The sequence below is a fragment of the Saccopteryx bilineata genome, chromosome 6 (genome assembly GCF_036850765.1).
Source record: "Saccopteryx bilineata isolate mSacBil1 chromosome 6, mSacBil1_pri_phased_curated, whole genome shotgun sequence".
Taxonomy (NCBI): domain Eukaryota; kingdom Metazoa; phylum Chordata; class Mammalia; order Chiroptera; family Emballonuridae; genus Saccopteryx; species Saccopteryx bilineata.
Window position 1 is genome coordinate 35,686,816 of NC_089495.1, and position 16,994 is coordinate 35,703,809.

The 16,994-nt window shown below is 42.2% G+C and overlaps 1 protein-coding gene across 2 annotated transcripts; it reads right to left on the reverse strand.

Annotated features, from left to right (window-relative positions):
• Window positions 1-1,066: 1,066 nt before the first annotated feature.
• On the reverse strand, window positions 1,067-15,457 carry CHAMP1 (chromosome alignment maintaining phosphoprotein 1). 2 transcript variants are annotated; one of them, XM_066235979.1, is made up of 2 exons: window positions 15,304-15,457; window positions 1,067-4,570 (listed from the first exon to the last, which is right to left on the reverse strand). In XM_066235979.1, the coding sequence occupies exon 2, from the start codon at window positions 4,520-4,522 to the stop codon at window positions 2,057-2,059; it is 2,466 nt and encodes an 821-aa protein (XP_066092076.1). In that variant the 5' UTR covers window positions 4,523-4,570; window positions 15,304-15,457; the 3' UTR covers window positions 1,067-2,056. The 2 variants fall into 2 exon arrangements, with proteins under 2 accessions (XP_066092076.1, XP_066092077.1); XM_066235980.1 differs by lacking the exon at window positions 15,304-15,457 and adding an exon at window positions 8,237-8,275.
• Window positions 15,458-16,994: the final 1,537 nt, after the last annotated feature.

The window sequence follows — 16,994 nt, forward strand, 5'->3', positions numbered from 1 at the left end:
CTACCGCCCACTAGTGGGCTTCCAGCTTTCATGGTCGGCCAATCGCGCGCCATTTGGCTGCTCTGCTACCGCCCACCATGAAAGCTAGAACACCCACTAGTGGGCGGTAGGGACCAGGTTGATCAGCACTGCGAAAATGGGCGGCTTTTATAAAAAGGTTGATTACCCCTTCTTGAGGCCTTATAGCTAAAACTACAGGTCACCACCATTTCCCCTAGTGTAACATCCTCTATTCTATAGCGATATTATGAAACAAAAACATATTAGACGGCACGGGAACTACGTAGTTGGCACCACCTTGAGCAAAGGTCTAGAAAGAATTCTGTGAGAAGTTTGCACCAAAATGTGCAAGGAAAATAATCTATTGCATAGAATACGACAGATTAGACTATAGGCTTCAAGAGTTTCTGGGTATCGCAGACCCATCTTCCATTCATAATTTTAATAAAGTACCGAGAAAAATATTGTATATCCAAGGTATCTCTGTCCTACTCGGCATCATGCCTAGAAGGGGAAGTCCAGAACTGGAAGCGTTCTTGAGGTGCCCAGTGTAAACTGACAACTGCTCAGTGCTCTCCCTGCCTGACATTGCTCACCAAAATCAAGAATCTGAAGCTTGTAAGCCCTTCCCAGTATTATCTAAACACTCTCTTCCCAACTGGCGTATTAATTTGGATGCAATTAAAAAGAAGAAAAAAAAATGGCACTCTTTGTTCAGAAATGTTCAGGAACAGCTAATTAAGGCCAGCGTCTCAATTCTGGTATAATTCTGATTATACCAGAATCCTAATAGCACTAAATGTTTCACATTGTTTAAATGAAGCAGCGAAGATTGATAACCATTAGAATTAAACAACTTTACAAAGCTGGTGTGCACTGGTAAGATTTTACACAAGGAGTATCTAGTATAGTGATTCCCTAACTTACCTGACCGACTACAGAACTGAAAAAACAGTACTGAGAAAATGCTGCTCCAGACATGAAAGAACTAGTATGCTGAAAACAAGTGGAAATAGGAAAGATGAACTGGATATCATACAACAGAAAAGAAGACACATGATGTTGGTGACATGAAAGCCTTTTTAATTTGCCTGATACACATTTGACAAAATATTTTAGAATAAAATAATCCATGAACAGGCTCAAGTATTTACAGACACAATTTAAAAAAAAAAATTGACACATTCTCAAACAAATGTCTATTTATAAATTTTTCTATGGTGACTCTGGAAGACTTTCAGTTCCTACTCATTACCCTTATCTGAAGCCCCAACAGGTGGCCAGAGGCCTAGGAGTAGGAGGTACATTTCTAACACATTTGGCAATGAAGGATCATCTATTGGTGTAAGCTCACAGGGAAGTGAAGGGCCAGATCTTGTGACAGGACACAGAATGGAAGACTCCAAAGCAAACAACTAAGGACAAGACCTAAAATCACACTCATCTTTCTGTTCCCTATAGGAAATGGCTGCAAACAATTTTTATACTTACTCAATTTTCCCCCTTTTAGCAGAAAGTCAGCAACCCTGAGACTCCAATTTTCCATACCACCAAAGTAATAAAACATCTAGAAACTGTTCAAGATTTATAAAAATGGTCAAATAGAAACTTCAAAATAACTTTTATGATCTGAAAATAGTTTTAAGGAAAAACAGAATTTCTCAAAATTTTCATGCCTAATTCTTAAACATTCCAACTGATAATTTTCATTGTCTGAAGTTACTTTCACAAAAAAGATAACACTTTAACTAGATTTTAAATTGAGTACAACTTGTTCTTGTTAAATGAACACCTACATATTCATATTATTCAAATATAGTTAAAAGACTAGATATTTTATCCACTTGGAATATACAGTCTGCATTGACTTACAAGATAGCAACATAAACAGAGAACATGAAAAAATAAGTAACTGCCTATTCTGTGTACACTAGTGAGACAAACACAGAACACCATACACAGCAACATCTACTGACCCAACTAGGCTATTTAACTATATTGTCAACAAATAGTTTCAACAAACAACTTCGTAGACCATATCCACAGTTTTTAAAAATCAAATCTGCTGCTCCTCCAGTGGTGATTCAAGAGCTTCCATTAGCTTTTTGTTTGCTTCTTCATTATGCCGGCTTTGACAATGAGTTAAATGTTTCTTAAAGCCTCTTGGGAAATTAGATTCAAAATTACAACGCGGACATTTTAGTAAACTTTGCCCATGGGCTGCTACATGATTTTTAAGGAGAGATTCCAAAAGAAAAGCCTTTCCACAAATCGTGCATTTGTAAGGACTATGAACATTATGCTTATTAACCAAATGATGCAAAACAGCACCTTTCTTCATAGCACGACAGCAACAAATTTTGCAATAATATTTTCCTTTTCCACGCTTCATATATTTTGCAATCTCTTCTTCAGAGATAAAAGCCTCTTTTTCTTCAGTAAATTGTAGTACATTTTTGGACTGCTCTGGACTAGTCATGTCCATTTTGTTCTCTTTACTAAAATCAATCGATTCCACATCAACCTGCTCTTGATCACTGCTTGATTCTTGGCCCTTACTATCCACTGCTTCTAAATCTGTTTTTGTATACTCACTGCTACTAAGCTCAGCATCAGAGTTCTCTTGGTTGTCCTTTTTGAGCTTCTTTGAGGCAGAAAATAAAGGGTCTTCTAATAGTTTCTTAGGTGTAGTTAGCAGTTCTTCCTGAACCAAAATATCACACTTTTGATCATCTATGGTATCTGTCTGCAGTTCATCACCCAGTTCAACTGCCTTTTGAGATTCTGAGAATAGGGCAGATTTGGAAAGTTCAGGGAAAAGGGCATGTTTACGAGGCTCTGGAAAAAGAGCACGTTTTCGTGGTTCAGGAGAAGCAGGGGGGGCTGTTTTGGTAGGCTCAGAAAACAGGGCAGGCTTTCTAGGCTCAGTTTCAATAGAGAGAACAGGCTTCCAGATGTCAGATGCCGCTTTAGGGGACTCAGATGGCCCAGAAGGTTTCCGGGTCTCAGGGAAGACAGGTTTCTGAGGTTCAATAAAAAAGGAAGACTTCCAGAGATCAGGGGAACCACCACGAGAACTTTTAGGGAACTCCGGAAAATCAAGTGAAGCAGGAGGAGTTTTCCGCTGATCAGGAGAAAGCTTCCAAAGCTCTGGAGACCCTGAGGGTTTTCTGAGCTCTGGAGATCCCGCTGGACTACGAATGTCTGGGGACAATGGTGGGCCTGGTTTGCGAAGCTCAGGAGACAAGGGAGGTCCTGTCTTACGGAGCTCTGGAGACAATGGAGGAATTGCCTTCCAATGTTCAGGTGACAAGGTGGGAGCTGTCTTTCGAAGTTCTGGTGGGCCAGCCTTCCACGGCTCAGGAGAAGCAGGGGGAGTTTTCCAGGAACCGGGTGACACTGATGACGACTTCCAGGATGCAGGGGACACAGATGGAGTTGGTTTCCAAGGTCCAGGTGATATAGAAGGAATTGGTTTCCAAGGTCCTGGAGACACTGATGATGCAGGTTTTGCTGGCTTCCAGGATCCTGATGCTGAAGGACTGGATTTCCAAGACCTGGGTGACCCAGGTGGTCCTGGCTTCCAAGAACCTGGTGACACAGATGGGGCTGGTCTCCTAGGCTCTGGAGAGACAGCAGGAAATGGCTTCCAAGGTTCAGGAGACTCTGACGGGGATGGCTTCCTCGGCTCAGGGGAGACTGTCCGGGCTGGCTTCCGAGACTCTGGAGATGCAGTTGGGGACGGCCCCCAAGGTTCAGGAGAAGCAGCTAGAACTGGTGACTCTGGAGAGGAGGCTGAAGGTGGCCCCAATGTTTCTGAGAAATGGGAGTGTTTCTGAGGCTTGGGGTTAATAAGACTAGCCTTTACTGGCTCAGGAGAAACAGGAGCAAGTTTCTGTGGTTCTGGAGAAGGAACTGGGGCTGGTTTCTGAGGTTCAGAAACAACAGGGGCTGGTTTTAGAGGTTCAGGAGAAGAAACAGGAGTAGTTTTTGGTGGCTCAGGAGAAGGAACAGGTGTCTGTGGCTCAGGAGAAACAACAGGGCCAGGCTTCTGAGGCTCCTGGGAAATAAGAGGAGGTTTGGGTGATTCTGGAGACAAAACTGGGACAAGTTTCTGTGTTTCTATGGAAAGGACAGGTAGAGGTTTCTGGAGTTCTGCTGAATTAGAGGGCATTTTCTGGTGTTCAGGAAGAGGAGGACTTTTCACAGAATCTGTTTCTTTGTTCAACTGGTTTTTTGGTTTCTCATTCCATTTCTCTGGAGCTGCATGTTTGGATGTGATATGATAGTATACATTAGAGTACATCTTGCTGGTGAAGAAGCATTTATGGCAATGAAATAGCTTTGCACTTTTCTGGTAAAATATCATTTTACCTAACCCACCAGCATCCATTTCATCACAAAATTCTGGATGGATGGTGCCCATGTGGATTTGCACGTTTTCATAATCTGTGCCTCTGAAATTGCAGTGGTCACACTCCAAGCGTAGTGATGGTTTACGAAGTTCCTGAAATACTTCCATTTTTCTTTCTGTTACAACAGTTATATTCCTTAAAAACTTTCAACAGTGCTGCAATAAAGTAGAAATAAATTATTTTCAGGGAACATAGTTTTGAATGAAATGCTATTATCCCATTCTAAAACTGCATAATTTTAAGCCTAGGATGACACATGCAAATATTCAATAATATCTCTATAAAAGATTTTGTAGAGAAAGAAATGAAACTAATTTTTACCTCAGTCCCAGGAATTCTGCTACGTTTACATATATTATCTCATTGTATTCTCCTAACAATAACTTGAGTATTATTGTCTTCATCTACAGATGAAAGAACAGGTTCAGAGAAGTGACTTAATCAAGGTTATGAAACTATCAGTGACCTGAGCCTGAAGCTAGAATTATCTATTGCATGTGTTTTCCCCCTTGACCCTAAAACCTCGAATATAGGTAAGCTGTCAGAGTACAAAGCTAAATATATATCAAAATTCAAGCTAAGCTATTTCAGGCTAAGCAAGAAACTTTAAATCCATTTCAGAACTCATTAAGTCTAACCATGAAGGTTTGTTGTTGTTGCTGTTTCTGTCAGGAGACGCAGGCAGAGGTTTGAATGACATGCCACCCAAGGCTTAAAATCATTACTTGAGCAGAGATGTTGCCCTTGCTAAGCAAAGGACAATTTAGACAGAGGACAGTCTTGAGGCTTGAAGCAGGAACTTGCTTGCCAGAAAATATGTCTTTTTAAAATCTTCAAGTGAGTCTTCTTAGGTGATAAAAGTAACAAAAGTTCAGTTAAAAGCAACTCATTAACGCAATACAAGATGCTCATACAGTATCACTGATACAGTATCACTGCCTAGGGGTAGCCTCTGTACTTACATGCCAGTGAAGAAATGTCCTACGTACACACAATGCATAAACACATTCTACACAAATGGGATATTAAACATGTTCTGCGATCTGCTTTCATTAAAGGAAGAGAAGGTATCTTTCTGGCTCCAAGTGAAATAACAAGGCCAGGCTTCCAAGGCTCCACAAAAATGAGAGGTTCTGTGATTCTAGAAATAAACTGGGCCAAGTTTCTAAGTTTCTATGGAAAGGGCAAGTATAGGTTTCAGGTGCTCTGATGAATTAAAGGGCATTTTCTAGGACATTTTTACAAATAGAATAAGCACTGAATTTCTTTGTACATATCTTTGAATGCCAAGGTATTTCTGAAGGAAGAATGCCTAGAAATGGATTACCTGGTTCAAAATCTATTTGCAATTAAAACGGACACATTTTACCAAACTCTTAAGAAGTTACAGCACTATTACATACCAACCGTGTATATATGAGAAACAATTCCCGAAATTCCTCATCAACACTGAGTATCATATTTCTAATCTTGCTATTTCTTAGGTGAAAACTATACCGCACTCTTGTTTTAATATGCTTTTCTTGAATGACACTGCACATTCTTCCTTGTTTATTAGCCATGTAATTTATTTTTCTAGGACATGCTTTGTCATTTTTAAATTATTTGTAAACTGTCCTTGTATATAAAAAATTCAACTCCCTTACAGAAAATATTTTCAGTCTATCATTTGTTTCTTGACTTTATTATGGCATTTACCACACACAACTGGTTTACACAAATATTCAAAACTTTAGTGTTTTCCTTACATCTGTGTTTTAAAATGTTTACCCACATCATTTTTTAAATTATTTTTATTTTATAATTTATTCATGTTTGAGGAGAGAGAGAGAGAGAGAAGGGGGGAGGAGCAGGAAGCATCAACTCCCATATGTGCCTTGACTGGGCAAGCCAAGGGTTTTGACCTGGCGACCTCAGCGTTCCAGGTCGACACTTTATCCACTGCGCCATCAGAGGTCAGGCCACATCATTATTTTTTAACCACTCAAGATTTTTCCTATGATTTTGATAATTTAATTCTTTTTTTACATTTATATCTTTAATAAGGTGAACTAGGGACCCAGCTTATTTTTTGACCCCAATGGAGAGTTATGTCAACAATATTGATTATGTAACCCTTCTCCTAACTTATTTATAATTTTCCATTTAGCATTTACTACATTTCATGCATATGATTCTATCCTGTTCTCCATCAGTTCTACCTGGTATGCTGTTCTCAGCACAAGAATCCAATAACTGCTAAAACAGATTCTGTAACATACACAGTGAGTCTTCACCAGTGGCTTACAAAATCTCTTCTCATTTAACTAGGCCCCATCATTTACCAAAAGTACAAGCATGACTAAAAGTATGCAATATGCTCTGTGCTAATGGTTAACAACAAGGTCAAAATATACTTTTTCCATGTTACTGCTCCTCAATAAAAAAACAATACAGCCTGACCAGGTGGTGGTGCAGTGGATACAGCGTCGGACTGGGATGCCAAGGACCCAGGTTCGAGACCCCGAGGTCGCTAGCTTGAGCGCATGCTCATCTGATTTGAGCAAAAGATCACCAGCTTGGACCCAAGGTTGCTGGCTTGAGCAAAGGATTACTCGGTCTGCTGAAGGCCCGCAGTCAAGGCACATATGAGAAAGCCATCAATGAACAACTAAGGTGTCGCAATGTGCAACGAAAAACTAATGACTGATGTTTCTCATTTCTCCATTCCTGTCTGTCTATCCCTCTGTCTCTGTAAAAAAAAAAAAAAAAAAAAGATTAAAAATACTTACTGATAATCACAAGAGTTCTCTATTAATTTAAAGCAGATTAATTTAAAATTTTAGCATCATTTCTAATTCTGATAACTTGCTTTTAAAATGTTACTACTGAAAATACCATTTTCTATCACCTGTATCAGTGGTATATCATTTGCATTTTTTGAGAGGGCAGCTAAAGTTGGGTGATAACTAAGGAAACAAACTAGTGCTTCAGAAAGTATTAGCAATTATCCTTTTTTTTTCTTTGACAGAAAGTGAGGGGACAGACAGAAAGGGAGAAAGATGAGAAGCATCAATTCTTAGTTGTAGCACCTTAGTTGTTCATTGATTGCTTTCTCAAATATGCCTTGACTGGGAGGCTACAGCACAGCAAGTGACCCCTTGCTCAAGCCAGAGACCTTTGGGCTCAAGCCAGTGACCATAGGTTTATATCCATCTCACGCTCAAGCTAGTGTGACCTCCGGGTTTCGAACCTGGGTTCTCTGCATCCCAGTCCAACACTATCCACTGCACCACATCCTGGTCAGGCACAATTGTCCTGTTTTTTAGAAAATTGTTTTTAGGGCTAGAAGGACTACAAAAAAAAAAAAAAAAGAAAAATATTATCACTTAGTACTGAAAAAAAAAAAAACTAAAAAGAATCTTTACCTTAAAAACAAAATTAAGAAAACATATAAAAATAGGTTATCTCAATAACCCCATATAGTCATAGTAGCAATAATGAACAGTAAAAGGATGTTCATATTATGTGTATTATTACATATATGCTATATTACTATGCTATATATTATATCATATTATAACGTCATATCATATATATTATGATATACAGGTTAAGAGCTCAGGCTTGCTGGGCTCCACCATTTCATCAAGTCACTAAATATTTCTATGCTTCAGTTTCCCTGACTATAAAATGATGTGACATTTTATAGCATGTTTAGAATAGTATCTCTTACACAGCAAGCACTCAGTGTTAGCTATTATTATAACATCAAAAACTACAAGGTAGTCTGTAAAATATATAATCCTTCAGTTTCTGGCAATTAAATAGTCCCGACTCACCTTGGTGACATTATGGCTGACCAACATGCAGTGGATCATGGGGTCTTCAAACTTTATAAAAACCGCCCACTTTTGCAGTGCTGGTCAACCTGGTCCCTACAGCGCAACCAAACAGCGCTGCGATTGGCCCACCATGAAAGCTGGACCGCCACTAGAGAGAGAAGGGGGGAGGAGCTGGAAGCATCAACTCCCATATGTGCCTTGACCAGGCAAGCCCAGGGTTTCAAACCGGCGACCTCAGCATTTCCAGGTCGACGCTTTATCCACTGCGCCACCACAGGTTGTTCAACTTTCTTAAGCTTAATTAACAAACTGCTAACCACAGAAACCTTTCCTAAACTTCTCAAGCAATAACTCATATACATCATGAAAAATATATTTTTGTTTTCTCCTATCAATGCAGCACATACTTAGCTACACCGCTCTCCTCTATGCATGTGTAGTCCCATTAACAAAGCAATTTTCTTCCTTTCCTACAGGCTGCCTCATCAACTTTTACCAATAGTTAACTCATATAATAGAGGTCATTTAAAAGCCCAGGAAGTGTATAATACAGGGATTAGATTATGAACTTTACAGGTAAAACATTTTTTATTCTATTCCCAAGGAAATGTCTGAGCACAGTATTTTACAGTCAGGAAGATTTTTTTTTAAATGCTTCTGGCAAACAACAAATGAAACACAGAATAAAACAAAACCACATCTCAATAACAGACATCTTTAATACAGCAAAACAGTAAAAAGCTGGTCCCCGTTTTAGCCATACACTTTCTCGATTGCTATCCCAGCCTTTGGCACCTTTCAGTATGCAAAGCTTTACCACCTTTTCTCCTTACTCCTACTTTTCACTGACTGAATTTCTCCCTTTCTTGCCTCTTTGGAAATTTTATACTAACCCTACATTTTACAGCTGCTCCTGTAATTTAGTCTTTGTTTCATGAACATCACTTAGCCTAATTCCCGCTGCTCTTCAAGCAGCCTCAGCTCCTTGGAGTGAACTGACTACTTTTGTCCTCAGCTGCTGCCTGCCAAATCTGTCCGCTGACCAGCTCTCCCACCCGTCAGGAAGGCCACTCAGTAAATGCATCATCCCTTCCCAGTTCCCTGTACTGAACCCAATGGCTCCTTACTCTTGGATCATTCCCTTTCTCTCCCAAAGAGAGAGAAAAAAAATTTCCTCTATCAAAAATCCTTCTGGCCAATCTCAAAGTGCCTATTATCCACACCTGCCTACTACTGAACCTCAATATCATACTCTGATAACTGCTTACTTAAAAAAATGAAATAAAAAGAATTACAGAATTTACCACTCAAATCCCAAATTCTATTATTTATCTGCATATCAGTAATGTTCATAAATCATTTTATATATATAGCTGTGTATGCTTTTAGAGTTCTTCCTTAAGAACTCCAAATACTTTTCAAAAATATTGTCATCATAAAATATTATCCTAAACGTTAGAAAGCAAGAAATGTTTGCTGGTAGAATAACACTTTACAAATCCACAATGAGTACTGTTAGAGTGGGAAAGACCAACATGCTTCTCCCTGTTAGACTTACCAGCTGTCTTACTAGAAGTTTTAAAAGTGGTCTTCAGCCCTGGCCGGCTGGCTCAGTGGTAGAGCGTCGGCCTGGCATGCGGGAGTCCCGGGTTCGATTCCCGGCCAGGGCACACAGGAGAAGCACCCATCTGCTTCTCCACCCCTCCCCTTCTCCTTCCTCTCTGTCTCTCTCTTCCCCTCCCGCAGCCAGGGCTCCATTGGAGCAGCGATTGCCCGGGCGCTGAGGATGGCTCTGTGGCCTCTGCCTCGGGCGCTAGAATGGCTCTGATTGCGGCAAAGCTACGCCCCAAGATGGGCAGAGCATCGCCCCCTGGTGGGTGTGCCGGGTGGATCCCCGTCGGGCACATGCGGGAGTCTGACTGCGTTCCCGTTTCCAGCTTCAGGGAAAAAAAAAAAAAAGTGGTCTTCAGAGGACAGCAAGTTTACATGGCTTTTTGACTAAACCACAGGAAATAGTCTGGACCACCTAAAGGACCAAGATAAGAAGTTGAACCCTAAAAATAAAAAATTAAAAAAATTAAAGGGCAATTAAAATTCTATCTCTGTGGTATCTTGTGTGCCTTTATTTCTCTCACTACCCTGTCCCACCCCCAACAGTGAGAGGGGTCCAATCCAGTCAGCCTGGACACTTACCTTAATGACACGATACCAAATACAGTTCTATCCATGACATCATCCCTGTCTAATTCCACTTTAATAATCCACTATGGAACTAATCCCCATGAGTAGTACCAAACCCTTCTCAAACCCACCATCTAACTTCAGCTGATGTGACAAGCACTCAGGAGACTGTTGTCTGACGACAGGTGCAGCTGGCATTTTGTCAGTTACCAACCTGCACAGCAGAACAGCAAAAAACAGGCAGTAGAGAAAAGGACAACATAATCAACAGGACCAAGAGGCAAAGAAGAAAGGGACCCCTGGGGAAAGGGAAGATACTGGTGCTTCAGTGACTGCTCAGGCCTTTTCATGAATGAATTTAGAAGGGTCTAAGTTGTTGACTTGAACAGAATGGGATAAACTGGCTGTGAATAAGCTAGATAGAGCTCACAAAACTCTTCTGATTAAGTTCTAGTACATTTATCTACCCTTCCCTCCATTCCCTACATCTTGTCAACTGCTTTAATTCTGGTAACTTATCTCCCTGCCACTAGTATCACTTCCTTCCAATCCACTCATATACCGCTGCCAGTCATCTTCCCAAGAGAAAAACCTCATGTGACTTGCCTGTTCACAATTTCTCAAGGTAATTCCAACACCTATACTACAAAATTTGAACATGGCATATAAAGCTCTTCACAATCTCACTGACTACCCTGCATTCTCAAAGTACTGACCCACCTGTAAGTCCCTGACAATTTAAGCCTCTGGGCATTTGCACAAGGTATTTCCTCTCCAGGAAATGCCACCAGGCATCAGGCAAGTTCCTCCATTCTTTAGGTGGGATCACCTCTTAAATATTGGCCAATTCTTCACCCTCACCAACTTCATTGGACCCCTAGAGTACACACATGTCTATTATAGTGGTCATCCTCTGGCACTACAGCCTGATTCCATACCAGGCCATGGGCTCTTGAAGGGCAAGGTCTACCCATTCACCTCTGTAACCTTTGCACATCCGACACATGGTATATGCTCAGAAAGTATCTATTCAATCTCACACATTTTTTCCTAAAGATTGGAGACCTGATTTTATATTCACAGGATATTAAAACTAGAAAAGACCTGAGCTACCATCTAGTCTTAGAGCCACTGGAATTCAGGATGAAAAGGGCTGGGGACCAAAACTACAGTGTGTCCGTGAAGTCATGGTGCACTTTTGACTGGTTACAGGAAAGCAACAAAAGATAACAGAAACGTGAAATCTGCACCAAATAAAAGGAAAACCCTCCCAGTTTCTGTAGGATGATGTGGCAGCATGTGCGCGTGCTCAGATGATGCCGTAACACCGTGTATACAGCGGAGCAGCCCACGGCCATGCCAGTCAAGATGTGGACGGTACAGAGGAAAGTTCAGTGTGTTCTGTGGCTCGCTAAATTCGAATCCATGACCAGAGTGCAACGTGAATATTGGTGCATTTATAACAAAGCGCCACCACATAGGAATAACATTACTGGTGGGATGAGCAGTTGAAGGAAACCGGCAGTTTGGTGGAGAAACCCCGTTCTGGTAGGCCATCAGTCAGTGATGAGTCTGTAGAGGCTATACGGGATAGCTACCTAAGGAGCCCTAAAAAATCTGTGCGTGAGCCCACATCGAACTGCACTGAGTAAGTATGAAACTGGGAGAGTTTTCCTTTTATTTGGTGCAGATTTCACATTTCTATCGTCTTTTGTTGCTTTCCTGTGACCGGTCAAAAGTGCACCATGACTTTACAGACACACTACTTTAAAACTTCAATTTATAGTTAAGGAAACTCAAAGTCTAGACATTAACTTGTTCCACATAAGGCAAATAATCAGCAATGTAATGGAGGACAAGAATGAAGTTCTGCTAGCATTAGGGAACTTGCAAAAGAAAGCAACCAGGGTAGCACACAGTCTTTGAAAACATGTCCTTCGTGAGTATGGGCGCATAACTTCAAACGAGGAATTACGTATGGATAATATGTAAGTTGTCCTAAAAGCAACAAAAGGAAGCCGGCTGGAAAACAGATGTCATATAAAGTTGTATGAACTGCTTAATCACAGCCCAGGATAAGTTACTTTGTCAGGTAGGAGCCCTCCGTAACTGGAAGCAAATGATCAGGACAGGACTGAAAGGATCCTCAGAGTTAAGTACAACCTCGTCATTTTACAATTGAGAAAACTGATGCTGAGTGAGAGAAGTGACTTGTGAAAGATCACACAAAGTCAGAAGAAACAAGAGAAGATCCTGGTTTCCTGATTCTGAAACTATGTTGTAACACAACGCTGCCTTCTCCACAGAGTTGCTGCAGAACCGAGTCTAGAATTCAGCTGCTGGGTATAGACACTGAAATTCCTTTCAGTTTTACAATTCTAGCAATTTTTTCCAATTTATCAGAGCTCTAAAGCCTAACAATGAAAGTAACTCTAAATTCTCCAGTTAATAAAAATTTCTTGTCCTAGTTTTGCCTCTACAGAATACATGTTCTAAATACCTAAGTTCTAATCATTATTATTTTGCCAGTGCATCATTCAATGACATTCTATGCCATATGATATCACACCTATTTCCCATTCTTACCCAATTTCTTCCTGGTCATTAAAAAAAACACTTTGATGTACAGCTTTTAAATTTTTTTTAAAATCGATTTTACAGAGAGGAGGGGGAGGGAGCGAGAAGTTATCACCTCATAGTTGTTTCACTTTCACTGTTCATTGCTTGCTTGTCATACCTGCCTTGACTGGACAAGCTCTGGGTTTCAATTTGGTGACCTCAGTGCTCAGGTTGATGTTCTATCTACTGTGCCACCACAGGCCAGGCATTTGATGTATAGCTTTTAAAATTAACTCAACTTGGTAGAGCATATTTATTTTATTTATTTATTTATTTTTGCATTTTTTTGAAGTTGGAAACAGGAAGGCACTCAAACAGACTCCCGCATGCGCCCGACCGGGATCCACCCGGCACGCCCACCAGGGGGCGATGCTCTGCTCATCTGGGGCGTTGCTCTGCCGCAATCAGAGCCATTCTAGCGCCTGAGGCAGAGGCCACAGAGCCACCCTCAGCGCCCGGGCAAACTTTTTGCTCCAATAGAGCCTTGGTTGTGGGAGGGGAAGAGAGAGACAGAGAGGAAGGAGAGGGAGAGGGGTGGAGAAGCAGATGGGCGCTTCTCCTGTGTGCCCTGGCCGGGAATCGAACCCGGGACTCCTGCACGCCAGGCCGACACTCTGCCACTGAGCTAACCGGCCAGGGCCAGTAGAGCATCTTTAAAGCTGTGCTTCTCGCATTGCTCTTTACCCCAAATGACTTTTTAGAAATTAGTAAACTTTATTTTTTTGGAGTTTTAGGTTTAAAGAAAAATTAAAATTGTTTCCACATAGTACTTTCTTTTACACACCTCCCTGCACAAAATTTCTCCTATTATTACCATCTGGTATTAGTGTGGTATATTTGCTACAAATGACAAATAATGATATTAACTAAAGTCCAATGTTTGCATGAGAGGTCACTGTACATATTTTAACAGTTCTATGGGTTTCATAAATGTACAGTGTCATGTATCCACCATTACAGGATCATACAGAATACTGTCACTGCCATAACAATTCCCTGTAATCCTAACAACCACTGATCTTTCTGCCTTTTCCTATACGTTTAAAAAAATGTGGTAAAAAATAACAAAATTGACCATTCTAAACTTTTTTAAAAGTGCAATTTAGTGGCATAAGTACGTTCACAACATTGTAAAACCACCACCTTTACCCATTTTCTGAATTTTTCTTCACCACATACAGAAACTCTGTATCCATTAAGCAATAACTTCCCAGACCCACCTTACCTCCACCAACCCCTGGTACTCTCTATTCCACTTTCTTTCTCTATGAGTAGAATCACACAATATTTGTCCCTCTGTGTCTGGCTTATTTCACTTAGCTCAAGTAAACTCTAACATGCAACAGAATTTTAGTCCTTTTGAAAGATGAATAACATTTTGTTTTCCATTCATCTGTGGATAGACATTTGGATTGCTTCCTCCTTTTGGATACTTTAAATAAGGCTGCTATGAATACTTATGTACAATATCTATCTGAGTCTCTGCTTTCAATTTTTTGAAGTTTATACCTTGAGGTGAAATTGCCACATCATACAATATAATAACTCTGGTTAAATTTTGGAGGAACCACTACTAAACCGTTTACCACGGCTCCTGGCTACACCACCTGACATCCCTGCCAGCAATGCACAAATACTCAGATTTCTTCAAATCCTCGCCGTCACTTGTGATTTTTCTGAATAGCCATCTCAATGGGTCTGATACAGTAGTTCATCCTGGTTTTCATTTTCATAACTTTGATGGCGAATGCGCATTCTTTGGTGTGCTCACCGGCCATTTGTAGATTTTCTCTGGAGAAATAACTACTTACAAACTACTCGTTTGACCATTTTTGAACTGGATTGCTTTTTGTTGTTGAATTATAAGAATTCTTTACATTTTCTGGACACTAATCCCTTATCTGATAAATAATTACATCTCTCCCATTCTGTGGCATGCCTAGCTGATTTTAAAACAATGACAATAGCCCTCGCAGTCTAAGAGCAAAGAAAATTGCATCTAGGACTGAAACGAAAAGAACGCATTCCTCAGCAGCCTGACCTGACTTCCCAGTAGTTCTGAATAAAACGTTTCCTGCCTCCCCACCCCCAAGTCCCGTCGAGTGCCCCCGCCCGCGTCCTCTGGAAAGAGGGTCCTTCCGCCAGCAGGGCAGGAGCGGAGCGGTGCAGGCCCCTCCTCGGTGGACGCCCTAGGCTTTCTCGGGACGCGGGCCCCGAGGTTTGCAGGCCCCGATGACGCCCCCCATGCCCGCCTCGCTTCTCACCGCTAAACCACGGCTGCGTCCAAGAGGGTGAACGTCGACCGGAGGCCAGCTCGCAGTCTCCGGCTGCTCTGCAAGGGCCTGCAGAGCTACGGCCTCCCGAATGGCGGCGAGGCGCAGGCGCAAGATGCAGACGCGCGAGCGTGCGTGCGCGCGCGCGCGCGCCCACGGGACAGACGGACCGGGGCTGACGGGAAGCGAGTTTGGCGACACGCGCCCTCCGCACGGGCCAATCAAATCGCGCATCGCCGGGCGCGTCTTTGCCGAGAGTGCGTTGGCGCGTAAAACGGCTAGCCCAGCCCCCGGAAGTGACGCGTCCCTAACCCGGTTCCTATGACTTCCCTCCCTTCGGCCAGGGTTTGGGGAAGGGCCTCTGTGTACTTCACACTCGTTGAGTCCGCTGTTACACCCTGCCAGTTCGAGGAGTGGAGCCCTAGCGTTGGGGTGCCCAGCCGAGAAGGTGCGCCGTTTCAGATTCGCTGGCTCGAAGGCCGGGGTAGAACCTGTTAGGGTAAAACAAGCTGATTCTACCTCGGTGTTCCCGCTCCTCTGATCAGAGCAGGTTCCTCTGTGTGAGCATTGCCTCCACGTGCACTTGCGTGAGCAAACGCATCTGCGCCAGATTCAGTTGTGTGAGCAAACCCATCACCACCAGGTTCACCTGTGCCAGCCAGCAAACGCATCCCGCAAGGTTCACTTGTGTAAGCAAAAGGCATCCATCCACTATACCTCAGTTACTGGCACCTCCAGTATGTTGTGCTGTTTCTTCTAGTCTCCCTTTCACACCGAATTTAAGATTCTGTAGTCTTTAATTTCTGGACATATTCTGATTTCTAATGTTTGTATAGTAATTGGGGTGCATTTTAGGAAATTGTCTGTAAGGTCAGTGGGCAATGGGGGAAGGTCAGGTGAGGAACCAGACCAGGGAACTTTAGATAGAACCATCCACACCCATGCGCGCCAGAAGAAACTTCCCAGAAGTCCTTTGGAAAAAGCAACCGTCTGTCAGCCAATGAAATTTCACCACATCATATTAGCTCGACTGTCCTAACGACCCTTTAAATTTCTTCCACAAGGTTTGGAGATTTTCTTCATGCACCTTCTCTGGCCTTTGTCCCCAGGACCAGAGAACCTTGTCGGGCAGAATGCACTGTACTAAATAAAGCTTTTGCTATTCCACGCTTTGTGGCTGTGCCCTTCCTTCTTCCTTGGCGGGGAGAAACACCTTACATTTGGTGCCAAAACCCAGGAGGAGTTGAAGCCCGCTCCTCTCCCCTTCCCTTCCAAGAAAGAACCAGGATTTCTGACTTTCCACCCACTTTGGCACATGGTGCAATAAGTCCCCTGCCTCTAGCCTCCCCTCAGTTCTTTCCACCAATTCTCATCTCTGATCACTCTGAGAACTGGGGGCGGCCGTGGGGGCACAGGAATCTAAACCTGACTCAAAAACACTCCTGAAGTGCCTTATCCGAAATCTCTCCCTCCCTAAAGAAGAAATTGTTCTTTTTCTCCACTGTGCCCAGGCCACAGAACCCACTGGATAATCGAACCAGGTGGCCTCCTGAAGGGACTTTGAATTTTAACATCCTCACCAATTTACCACCAAAAGAAGTGGGAACTGTTGCATCCACCGGGTACGAGAACAAACGTCGGAGACTTTTAGGAGTTTAGATGTTACTTTATTGGCCAATTTA

What these genes read in the sequence shown, in the direction of transcription:
- CHAMP1 (XM_066235979.1), bottom strand. Translation starts at nt 4,522, where the DNA reads ATGGAAGTATTTCAGGAACTTCGTAAACCATCACTACGCTTGGAGTGT.